The following is a 13,533-nucleotide window of genomic DNA, read 5'->3' as shown; positions in this document are numbered from 1 at the left end:
TAGCATGCTCTACAACTTCACTGTATCAAATAACAATAATTAAAGCCAACGCTCGGAATTTTGCGGTTTGTGTTTCCTTGTCCACGCAGCAATATGTGTCGCATTTACGCAATTCATCATTTTTCGAGTCGTGAATTTCTTTTGCGACGCCACTTAAATTTCTTCAGTATGTTTATAAAATATTTTTTAATATTATAATTTTTATTATAAACGAATTAAGGAAGGACGTGACACATTTGAATTTCACAGTTCTATGCTTCTCACTTTTTCGGTATAAAAATGGATTTACTCCATTGTTAGATCACCATAATTTGTTGTAAGAATTGAGACAACACTTGAATAGAATTGGCCTTCTTGGGTCTCAATTCCTGACATCATTTTCTCGGTAAACACCAAGCTACATCTCGGAAAATGGGTTCACGCTGTGCAGGTGGTGACTGCCCGCTGTGCAGATGCACAACATTTTTTATTAGCTGCAGAGGATCTCTTTTAATAACACCATTGTCTTCCGCACATACAAATTATTTTTTATTTATTAGAACCTTTGTGACTTTTAAATCAAAGGTGCGTCACAATTTACGTATTTTTGATAAAATTTAGCCAAACTTAAGAAATATTTGAAGAATGAGTGATAAATGTTCGCTGGATCAATAAAAGACATTTTCAAGAACATTAAAAACTTGGAATGTTTTGTTTCTCTTCAAAGCACACATCAAATTTCAAGATTTGGTAAAATATTTCTTTTAATTGGATGAATTCTAGCAGATGTCTTTATATAAAATTCACTTTTTCTGCAAAAAGACGGCTATTTCAATCCCTATAAAGTTTTTTGGCTCCAATCTTTCTGCTCTATAGTTGTAAATTATCTTTTAGATAAGCTTCATTTAAAATATACCCATTCAGTTACAGTCAGGTTTTTGAGCTGACAGTACTCAGAGATAGCTTCGACACAAGATTGAAAATTGAAAGTCCCGGTGTGTTGGATGCAAGGGTGGCCTAAGGCAAATAAAATACTGCCTAAAATTTTTATTATTTAAGTTTAAATTTCCTCGCAGGCTAAAATTATAATCCGCAACTTTTATGCGGATTACAATTTTACTTTTATATACTTCAAGTGAGTTTCAACTACGAAGCTGATTAAGATTAATTAACCCAACCGCTTCATAGCATATGTGTGAAACGGATTTCTAAATTTCAAAAAAATTTGAGCATTTCAATTTAAAGCATTAAAGCCACGAAGCGAATTAATTGCGCTTCATAAAAGAGGAAGAAAGCAATAATAAGTGATATTATTGGAAGGAAATGGTTTAAGACTCAACGAGCAACAGGAAATGGATAAAACCGCGGATTTAGTACCGTGGATTTAGTACCGCGGAACGCAAGCACCCGCACGACACGTATTCAGTCCCCAGGTCATGCCTTCGTGACTACGGGGTTGATGATGAAAATATTCAAGGCATATGGCGGCATAGTTTTGATCAAGTGTTGCAATCGATATATTAATGACTTCTTAGGATAAAATAACTTCTTAGGAAAACGGGAAAATTTCGGAAAGACAGTGTATAAATGCCGAAACATATGCAATAAAGAGAACAAAATTATTGGTAATAAATAAATAAAATTCACGTTAGACGCGGAACCTCTTTTTACATCCCATTACAATAATAATTGACGTAATATTTGACAAACCAACTGGAACAAATTGAAGCGGGATCTCGAGAGAAATTCGCCCCTTTTTCTGCTTACAAACAACGCCGCATTGCAAAATGATTAATTGTATAAAAATTATAGAGCTGAAAATACATAAAAAACTATTTCGAGGTCAATAATTAATAGGAAAAATTGTTTTAAAAAAGACAGACAGAGAAGACAGACAGACAGAAAAGACAGTAAGCAGTTAAAAGAACGCGAACATACAGGAAAACGATAGTCACTCTAGACTCAAAAAATCAAGTTTTTTCTACATGCGCGTAAGTTATTTAGCCCAAACTTGGAGAAAAGGGTTAAATATATGTATATCGGAATAATAACTGAGAAAAAACTAGCGGAAAATACATGAAGAAAGTTAATTTGTGGAAGAGAAAAACACGGTATTGTAGGGATAAAGGGAGGAAGGAGGGATGAAGACAGAAAGTGTAGATTGTAGATATACATGAGAGACGGAGACGTAGATGGACAATAAAGGCTGAATTAAAATTGGACTTTTGGGAAACATGACGCATGGTATGAGGTTTGAGGAGATCAGGAAGTACATCTTTTAAAGTAACAGTTCCTATTTTGCAGATTGTTGACTGTCCCATTCATAGCGAAATATATGCTACAGATATTTCAAACCAACTGTAAGCAGCTGTTTTATAAATTCGTTTGTTGTAGATTGATTCATGTAGTTAAGCATCAATCTTCAACAAACAAATTTGATCACACTCCTCTTCTCGTAAAGATTTGATTCCTACGGTCAGATATATAGACCAACAGGCAAAAGGAAACCAATGAGTACGCATGAACTAGGTACAGGATAAAAAGAGACCAAATACGTAAGATTCGGTAGAATTATTTTGTAATATCCTCCACTGACACCGAATATCTTGGAGTCCTTTTTTGGTATTTCAGGAAAGAAATGATGGATTCCAAGTAATTTGTTGAGGTGAAAAAATTAAGAGTCATGGGACTTATAAAGGCTGGAAACTTCTTGACCGGTTTTATCATCCTGTTTCCTGAATATGAGAAACTTGACAATGATTACTTAATTAGATAAAGAAGATTTTCCCGTCAAACTTCATCAAATATTAAAAAGTCAAAACCCTGATTGCGTTACGACTCTGAACCAAAATACAATTGAATTCACCGTGCACATAATTAGCAGCTCATTATAAAACTTAAACTAACCAAATTATCAACACCAAAATGGACAATTATTAACGTGCTGGTAGACTATAAAATTGAAACAGCAACTTTTTACTCTCAGATTAGTGCCATTCTCACTTTGACTAGCATTCAAAAGTGTTTATGTGAAGATAATCGGAACGCAAGCTCCTTAATGTCAGGTTATATACGAATCTGGCAAAAGCATTACTGACCTTCTCGGCATAAAAAATGGACAAGAATGGTAATTTTGCAAGAGGGTTTTTTATGAACAAAGAAGTGATGGGAAGGCTAGTTCTCCTCATCTCTAACGTTCGTAAACGTGCGTTTTCACATACGCAGTAAATAACCTTAATACATGTAAAAATGACATATAGTACTTGTGTTGTACCATCATTAACTATTCCCAGTTTACTTCATAGCACAGCTTAGATTTCTCAAATCTCTTTTAAAAATTTATCGCATACCTAATTATCAAAAAATGACTCGACGCAGCACCAATAAAAGTCACTCAGGGCGTCGGACAGCGTTATTTACGCCGTATGGCGGTAATTTCTAATTGTGCTTTTAATGTTTTACCAGCTCAAATATATTTGCTACCGTAATATAATAAATAAAATCAGATTTTGTTTGTTTGGCGGTTTCCACAGGATGGATGGATCCGGTGACGTTTGCATTTTTATCAAGGTTTCATCTCATTTGTTACAAACTCAAGCCAAATATCATTTCTAAAATACTTTTGATGAAAACTGAATGAGTATAATTAACGTTATAATAAATTATAGTTATGTTTTTTTGAGTTAAAGTATGATGATAGAATGAATTTGTGACAAAAAAATACCAACCTGAGGATAGTCTTGGATATCCAAGAGATGTGCCGGCGTTGGTTGAGGCGTGTATAATTCGTATCCGGCGCACATCTCAAAAAGAATATGACCTGAAAGAGATGAGTACAAATTTTCACCATCAAGAAATTGAGGCCAAGCAATAAAAAGGACTTCCAAACGTTCATACACATTGCACAGTAGTCTTATCCACAGAAATTAGGAAAATATTTGGAACCAATGCGGTGCTAGTTATATTTCTGATGTTGTAATATATAACAACATAATAACAACACATAAAAGATATTTTTATCCAAAGACCCGCTTTACCATGAGTGAATATCATCATTCAATTGGGTTATCACGTTCGCGTAGGTGAAAAATTAAATTGAACAAAAATAGTAGTAAATGAATATTAATTCCCATTCCTAACGAATCTGAAAAAAGTCAACTTTTTATGGCCACTTGTCTTGAATAGAATTTGCTCTTGGAATCTGGCTGACACCTCGTTGAATAACATTAATATAATAATTTTTCTGTTCAGAGTTTCAAAGTATTATGTATTGATTTAAAGCCTTTTTCTCAGTTAAGATCATTGAAATTCAGGAAACCGTATTAGTAATGAATTGTTTCTTTAAGACTGCTAATTCGAATTGATATAACCCCTAACTATTCTCGAAATGCAATTGAATATACAGTAAAGTCGTGCAAATCGCCTAATCTGCAGGATAACAACGACTATATGCTACTTATGACCGTAACTGCCTAGAGGTAACAATCCGGCTTAACTCAGTGGATTTATTTCGTGATGAGGCTAAGAAAAAATAATTCCACAAATTGCCAATGACGAGTATTATTTTATTAAAATTGTTTCTCTCGTGAAATTACTCTTTCCTTACCTTTGTCACTATTGCGTAATACGATTTCATTACCTTCCGGACTTATAAAGAATGCAAAACGCTGCTTAAGAATCTGAACCGTCATTTTTTCCAAAAACTACAGGCATATCGTTTAGCCAGTATAATTCAACTATTTTCCGTTGATGTCTTCTAGCGTTCAGAATATATAAAAAATAGGAATCCATACTAGGGCTGGCAGAGATCCGCTGAAACTACTCAAATAGAAAGTTAACATTTTTATTAGAAATTTTCTTTTAATCATTCGCATTTTCAGATCTGAGTAAACTGCCAAATTTTACGATTGAATAAATTCCAAAAAGTCTTCAGAATGAATTAGTTTCACATTATTGCAGTCATGTGAGAAGAGGGCTATTCCGTGAAAGCAAGGAAGAAATTGCGTCACCTTTCATTCAAATTAAACTTAAGCATGTTTATTAACAAAGATGAAGACATTCTGTAAGTTTTCTCTATAACATAGAATTAAATTAATTCATTATGTAAGAAAAACCTTTTATTTTTTAAAATAAAAGAGACAATGTTATTGTTGAATGAAATTAAATACCAAACTTTGATCATCGCTAGACTACACTTATCCACAATCGTATTAATCTTGATGGAAATATGGAATCGCGAATCGATGAATTGAAATGTTTTACCACATTTAGATATATTACACCGAAAAAATTGATACTTAAGCAGTGGTTTATAGGGGAGGCGACCGACTACTGAGGTCATTTGCGCCATAAGGGATGGACAGGAAGGAATGAAGGGTTTTTAATTTTAAAGAGAACTCTCGCTTATTGAGAGGTTCCCATTTTCACGGCGGACGAGCCTGCTTCCTGGATGGTTAAAAGCAGGACTTTCTCCTTTGACTAGAGTAAAAGGAAAATGATCAATTCCATGAAGATCACCATAGACAGATATTTACCTTTTTTAGTCAGACTGCTCGAACATATTGCGAGATGTGACTCGCCTTTAGAACTATTACAACAAGTTTTTTCGCCATTAATAAATAAACATAGGCTATATTCGATAACATTTGATAAAATACTTCCCTTTCTGTTGTTTTGGGTCCGAGTGCTACATAATAGGGGGTCATGCGCATTAAAATCGTCCAATAAAAGAAAGAGCCGAGGTAGATGGCGGATAATGGCTTCCAGATTGGACCAGTGGGCCGGTACACCCGCCGGGGAATAAACGTTACAAGCGGTTATTTTCCTTGGGCCATATAATACAACAGCCATTGCTTGGAATGATGTCATGAGTTGCACACGGAAGGTGTGCAAGGTCTCCCCAGCAACAAGCACCCGCCTTAGGCGGCGCGTTGCCCACTGGTGTCGTTCACTCTAAATACCATATATCACCCTCAAATGCCCTAGTCCGTAGAATTAAAAGAAGTCTCTTGCAGACAGGTGCAAGACGGGTTCAAATCCTGGAATAAAGTGTTCAGCTCCCCCTGTGCCGATGAAAACCATTGCATTTCCACTTCAACAAAAAAACGTTTCGAAAAGCTAAAGTAAATAAATATAATAGAAAGTGGCGAGTTATCCGAAGGATCTGCATTCAAAGGTGATCAAGGCTGCGGGAGGGATCACCTCTTGATCCTGTTTTCAATCCAGCAGGCAAGCAGATCCAATAGACTGCCAGGACGCATCCCTTGCTTACTGGGGGCTGGTCATCGGTGATGTCTCCGCGCTCCATTCGTCGCCTCTCACGACAAGCAGGAAGACTGCCGGAGTATTGTCAATCCCTCTCAATACCAGCAGGGGTGCCGTTTGACCATCCTCTTAACCATTGTCATGGCCTCCGAACCCGATTCGCCTCGCATATTTAAAATTTTATCGCGTACCGTTGCTCCACGAGCCGTGGCATCGTGAGTTCACGACGCGACCCACAACCAGGGGTTCAGTCTAGCAGTGATCCGTATACTCTAACGGTTCATAGATAACATACGCGAGTCGCACTGCTCTCCCAAGACCTTGAAAAAATATCCTCCTTAGATTTGGGGTAGACCCTGAAAGTAAATGTAAACTTGAGCAAGCGAGTGTGAGGTTGGTTGGGCGTACATCTACGAGCAGCAATCTTGTGGTGAGTTGAGATTGCTTTGATAATATGAGCCAAGAGCTACAAATATTTAGCTTTACGTTATAGTTAAACAATTACTGTGCACCATAAAATGTCCTTCGATCATCATACGTTCTTCATTCGTTACCAATTTTGTGATCTAAGCTTAGGGCATGAGGGGAGGACAGTCACGCGTTGAAACGAGGGGCGGCGGAGGCATCGTTTTGAGCGGCCTGTCATCACAAATGGCAAGTAATTATCGATATATCTGATCGAATATCAAAGTAAATCATTTTACGCTTTGTGCGACTATAGGTACGAGCCACTCATGAAGGATGCTTCAAACCTCTGAACATTAAGAACTAGTTTTGGAAACATTAAGATAACCTTAGACATATTCTATTTTATGACATTTATTGGGAAACTCGATTGATTTATGCTTTGAGTATCGTAATATGTCATAAAATTTCAAATGTACATTTAAATTTGGAAGGCATAATGCAACGCCCTTTCGTAGTTTTAAGGTATTAATTAATGTTATCTAACTTTATGTTGTCTGTATACACACTAGGAAAAGGAAACTAGGCATTATTTATTTATTATATATTTATTTATCGTATTATTACTGACATTTTATGAATGTATAGGTAACTAGAACCGCAGTGGTATTTTTATTAAACTATGACCTATAGAAAATTAAATAAATATTTTATTCCAATGGAATTGGTACTTTCATTTTTTATCGAAGACTAATTAAGGATAGAAGTTTAATCATTCATAGGACCAATAACATGATAAATATGATTAAATACCATCTACATCAATTGAATTTTTAAACTTTTACGACGGTGCATTCCACTAATATTGGTGTATGACGCATTGGTATTTATGGGAATAATCAAATTTGATGGGGCATATAAGGTTGTAAGGTTGTATTAATCATCAATATGAGGACAGTTATTGATTATGACAAATAGGATTAGAAAATAGTTTCTCACCAAAGCACACAGTGTCGATGGCCGGTGGTTCACTTCGAGCTCTGCTCCAGATGGTCGGATGTATTCTGGATGTGTGGCCGAGGAGCGTGTTCTCCAATCCCGTCAACCTTCAAAAATATCAACACATGAATGATCCAAATACAAAAAAAACGCCCTTAGGCCACATTATTTTTATGAAAAGGTTTCCCCATACGTATTTCCCACCTCATCTACTGGCCTAAAAAGATGAAACTCTCTCCTTTTGAATTAAGTATGCAATATGCAGCACTGTAAACAGATAGCATTGTTGAGAGATATTCAAATGAAATGCAAACCATTTATCTATCGGTAACAACTTTTTAATTTTATCATACCATTTTGCTGAAAATAGAAAAAGGATTATTGTGATCTCGCTTAAAAAATTTCTGGAATTTTAATTTTGACAAACCCGGTCGATTTGATGGGAGGAGAACATTTCTAATGAAGTACTTCTCCAGATAAAATAACCAAGTGTTCATCATAACCGAATAAAAGCACCCTATAACCATCATTTCTGCTTATTTTAAAGCTGATTGGGAAGTTTTCGAAGAAATGAAATATAAATTCACTTCGTTTCTGTGATGGTATTATGCCAATTTTTATGAGATGGATTCATGAAAAAATCATTGAAATAGTTTGAGGATACCTTCGCTCGGGTATTTTATTAAGTGCATTACGATGTAATTTTGGATAAAGGAACTTTGAAACTTTAAATGAAAGCTTACCAATAGATTAATCAATATATTATCTTGCTTAATCCTATATCTCATGGTATAAAACAACTAAGCGATTATTTGCCCTCGAATTATATAATTAACCCTGCTTAAAAGTCATAAATAATTTAAAATAATATATTTTATATACACATATATATAATATATGTGGGTGTGTTTTCTAAGACACATTAAGTGGTATTTAAGTAAATTGTAGCTTTAGATTTGTGTTTTGAGGGCACAGTAGTAGCATACATATGAGTGACTAGGCGCACCTGGCCACGCCATTCTGCAAAATTATGTTTCCCGAATGAAGATGGCCACATGGCGGAAAACCTCGGTCTCGGAGGAAGAGAAGAGCTTCGAGAATCTGCCGGCCGAGGCGCTGTACTTGTGACAGAGGCAGCCCGGCGCTCTTTTGCCCGTACTTATGGCCCCAATCATCTTGCCAGCGACTCTGAGAATTAAAGTTAGACAGGATAATACAGAAATCGACGAAAAAAATTCATACAAAAACAAGATTCTAAGGCAATTAAAATAAAAAAAATGCTGTATATTTTAAATATTATTTTTAAATCCACATTGTTTGCACTAAGTTCTCCAGAAATAAACTATTTGGTACACAATAGTTTGGCTTTAACAATAGTTTAGAGCCTTGGATCTATTTTCTCTCACATAAGGCTATAATTGTTAATCAATATGGATGAGTCTTGAATTCATTAACGGACTTGTAGAAATTTATTAAGGCAAAACTCATAATTGAATTATCACCAAAGCTGAAGTATAAGCTAAGAAATGTTCTTCTCCTTTAATAAATTAAAGACAATACGATTTTTTAGGTAACCCTTCACTATTTCCTGCCAGATATTTAGAGCCAAAATTATTTTTTCCCGCTGTAATGTGCAAATGATAACAATTTAAGGAACACCCACCAAAGGATAATTTGAAAGGCTCTACGGATCTTTAAACGGTCAATAATTTACAGCATATACTCATGACTTTTGACACACCGTTTCATTCCTGAATTTTCAGCAATTCAAGTAAAGCCCATTATTAACAATCACCCCGTGAGACAAGGAAAGGACGAAGGTCTTCCCCACGACTAAATAATTTTATACTGGCGACTTTTCCTTAAAGTCTTGAGAACAAAAGCCTACAAAAAATGTGACAGAGTTTTGAATCAATACAAAAGCCTCCAGATTAAGTGTTTTTCCCTTCGAGATCTTTCCAAAGAAGAGAGGAAGGGTCAAGAGGGGGAGGAGATGAGGTCAGACTTCCTCTCCTCGCTCGCAGCCGTGCGCGCACTTACCCTGTAGATGAGATCCTTAAGGGAGCCCTTGCTGTTGAAGGGCAGGACGGTGAGGGCGTAGGACTGCCCTCCACTCTCCCAAAAGTCCACATCGAGGATCGGATAGATGTAAGGGTGCTGGAGCGCAAGGAAGAGCTCGAGGAGGGTGCGCCGGGTGTCGCGGGACGGCCGGAGAGGCGAGCGCGGCGAACGCGGCATGAGGCTGAGCATTCGCTCCGTCTTGACCGACGTGTCCCGCACCACGAACCAGTGCTTGTCCATCCGGGAACCTGCCAACGCACAGCAAGGGATGACTGAGGTGAGCGAGGTCGCGGGGAAAAATGCGCCAGGCAGTCGTTGCAATCGGGTACGCATCCGCTCCTTCGTCCTGAACATATACTTAATGGATATCCAGCTGCACTGCTGGTCTCCCAGACAAAATTGGTGCGGAACTTGAAATGGGTAAAGAGACTGACGCGCGGCGTTAAGTGCCCGGTCGACAGCTTTGTGACATTTGCTCAATCCTCATGAGCATGAATAGAACGGAAATGTATGCTTTTGGCGGACTTTTAAAAATATGCGTGATTGAAGTTAATGCCAATCTGTTCTGGGGGATATTCATGAACATATATGCACATATTTTGACAGATATATTACGGGATTAGGAAAAATTAACAACATAAACTGCGTCAAATTGCCGACGATTTTCTCACTAACAGGTACAATAAATGTAAATAAACAGATGAACTGTTTTAAGCAACTACTCTAATTAGTAATAAGAAATTCCTAAAATATTCAGATAAAATATCAACAGACATTAGTTTACAGACTCGTGATTCTCACAGCCAAAAAGTACACTATCTCTTGCTAGATTCAAATCCATTGAGGGATCCAAGGTAAAGGAGGGATGCTACTGCTTATCTTCCACCATGGGTTCTTCACTATGAGAAATTTGTTAAGACTGCTTCGATTCGATTCAAGACCGCTGAAAACCAGACAATTTGCGTTCCGAATGTGAGAAAATATCAATATAATAAGAAAATAAGACTTCCTAGTTAATATCTCTCTGCTTTTTAGGTTTCAAAACTGAAAAATAAGTTTTTATTTCCTAGAAATTTCTCTAAATTGTTTTGTACTTTTTCAATAATATTTAGACACCGAACGAATTCCAATTTGATTATCTATAAACCTTTTGAAAGCAATACAAATCAGTATTAAAATAAAATAATATATTTTAAACTAAGGTTAATAAACAATTTCCGAGTTATTCCTTGCAATATATTTTTTAAACCCCACAGCAGGAACAAGCATAATTTATCGCGAACTATAGATCAACAACTGTACAGCATCCTCTCTTTAAAATAATTTAAAAAATAGATTAAAATGCAACATTTACAACTGCTAAATAGGAAAAACTTGTTGTATTCAGGGAGATGCATAAAATAAACAAAAGAACCGTGATAGAAATAAAACCATAACAATCGGGGCCTGTCGAGGGAGTGTCAGATTAAAATGTGAGATCCTATTTGGGAATGGTATACTTGAATTTCATGTACGAGTATTTCATGATATCGTATTTGTAGTACTGATCCATTCGGAAAGGTCAAACATTACGTCAAAGACGGCATTATTTCAACATATGTACGTCACTTAAGAGTTGAATCCGTTTTATATTTTTTATCTTTGACTAAAAGAGCTAATTTCGTCAGAAATAATTCTGGCTGATGTGATTCATGGATATATTTGCTAAGCTGATAAAAAATCATTAAACTGACGTAAAATTGTAGAAAATGTGAACATCTGGGGTGATTTATCTTTCAAGTAATACATATTATTAATATAATAAATGTTTAAATTTTATGAATTTGATTTCATTGAAGAAAATATTTCTGTTAAATCTCAAGCCGCAATGAGGCCTTTTTTAATCATATTTTTCATCAAAATCTTTATATATGTTAAGAATATTTTCTGCCATTATAGCTCTGAGTCTGTCCTGAGTAACTGCCAGATGGCGCCACCGACTCCAATGAACTCGCCACAGGGCAGTGTTCGCTGCACTCGAGTGAGCATTCCTCGCGGATTCGTGGAACTCTGCCCTCACGCTTCAGTTTGTGAAACAAAATGAGTTATGGTGCTTTAATGCAATTCGCTGGATGGAACGGAGAGCCTTGATAGCAAGCAAGAGCGGTGTAGCAGATATGTTGTGGTCATATTTTCCGTAGGTGTAAATGATCCCATTTTTTGGAGAGTTGCAGCTCAGAATATACGGAATCATATGGCGAGAGCCCTTGAACTTGCCATTGATTCAGTCAAGTCAAAAAGCTAATTTTAGGGATAGACGACAATATTACGGGAAAAGAAAATGTTATATATTTCACTGTGAGTGCTACACACAGTTTTTTCTAATATCTGGAAACGTCGAGGATTGAAAAGTAAATTGCTCTTTATAGTCAAAGTGAAACGTTCTCAGAGTAGGTTGGGATTTTTAAGAGTTGAATAGTCCCACAAAATAATTTGAATTACTAGGCCATCGTGTATAACGTCAGTAAACCAAAATTCAATCCAAATATTTGCTTCAGAAGTGACTGCTTATAAGCATTAAAGAAAAAATGTTTTAGATCAATCAATCGAGGCATTGAAATAATATGCAATTGGAAATAAATTTCAGCAATATTTTGGTCTTAGCGATGTATATTCTAGATTAGTAACCATTGTTTGTCGTATTTAAATAGCCTTGAGAATGCTTTGGTTTGTTGATTACTGCATTCTGAAACTCGACGAAAACGCTACGTAATGTAGATGAAAGCGATGTACCAGTTTAAAGCAAGTCAGTATCACAAGTCTGGGCTTTCTCATGGTGGGGGTTTTGATGGTTCAAGAAGTCTTGACGAAATACCGTGCATGCAATGTCACAAGCATTCGTAGTCGTGCGCGATGCGCCACCGTCCAAGAGGTTAAAGCCAACTTTAAACACAGATGGTGTTTTACCTTTAACAAATTCCACGGAACTGCGGGAGATGCCGCGACAATAACGGTTCAAAGTTAATGTCGCGCACGACCACAAATGCCAACGACATTACATGTACGGTATTTTTTCAGGACATCTTGTTCCTTTAAATCCCCCAAAATTTCGGCAAGTAAAAGGACGCCTCGGTAGCTTAACTGGCTTAAGCATTCAGCCGTACTTCGAGGGATTGTGTTTCGAATCCCGTTGATAGAGAATGATATTTACCCTCTTAAATTGTTGCATTTGAGGATAACTCATCTCATTTTAAGAAATACTAATTTTGAATTGCGTGGTCTGTTAAAAGAACGAACACTAATGCATCAACGAGGCTACAAAATTAACGATTTCGTAATTTTGCCTAAAATTACTTTGATTAGAGAGTTTATTTTGAAGTCTTAACTAATGAGGCTTAAGTTACTCTTCTAGAACCCAAAGAGTTTATTGTTTCTTTGTATTTTTCTTCGATTTGAAAATTAATGAATTTTCGTCTTGTCCACTTTTGACAATTTCACTCAGGAGCGAGTTATATTTCCCAGTTTATCTGGTTAGTTCAAATACAGAATAAATGCTTTGATATTGTGACGGAGAATGAAGAGGGAAGCATGGGCCACCCATAGCCTCTCACTTTAACGTTGTTCAGCCTGACTACAGCTCACAGCCAGCGATGCACTAAGATGCTCCTTCCCGCTAAAAGCCTGGCCGTCATTTTCACACAGTTGGAATTCAGAGTTTCCATTTGTGCGTCGCCCCTCCTCCATGCTGAACAGAGGTCGGCACAATAGGAATGGTCGATATTGAAAAGTCACGTAAATATTGACTTTCGATAGAATTAAAATCTTTTATTCTGTCTGATTACTAAG

The 13,533-nt window shown here is 36.5% G+C and overlaps 1 protein-coding gene across 2 annotated transcripts in view; it reads right to left on the bottom strand.

Moving 5' to 3' along the window:
* Positions 1-13,533, bottom strand: part of Slob (Slowpoke binding protein) — a 320,372-nt gene that overhangs the window by 75,897 nt on the left and 230,942 nt on the right. For both annotated transcript variants that reach the window (XM_071586564.1, XM_071586565.1), the window contains exons 5-8: positions 9,688-9,956; positions 8,654-8,835; positions 7,648-7,754; positions 3,708-3,799 (exon numbers count right to left, since the gene is read on the bottom strand). In XM_071586564.1, the coding sequence (XP_071442665.1) occupies positions 3,708-3,799; positions 7,648-7,754; positions 8,654-8,835; positions 9,688-9,956 (650 nt within the window). The remainder of the gene's footprint in view (positions 1-3,707; positions 3,800-7,647; positions 7,755-8,653; positions 8,836-9,687; positions 9,957-13,533) is intronic.

Source organism: Hetaerina americana, unplaced genomic scaffold (assembly GCF_022747635.1).
Source record: "Hetaerina americana unplaced genomic scaffold, ioHetAmer1.1.p SCAF_23, whole genome shotgun sequence".
Taxonomy (NCBI): domain Eukaryota; kingdom Metazoa; phylum Arthropoda; class Insecta; order Odonata; family Calopterygidae; genus Hetaerina; species Hetaerina americana.
The sequence above is the reverse complement of the archived record's forward strand: the minus strand, read 5'-3'. Positions and strand labels throughout refer to the sequence as shown.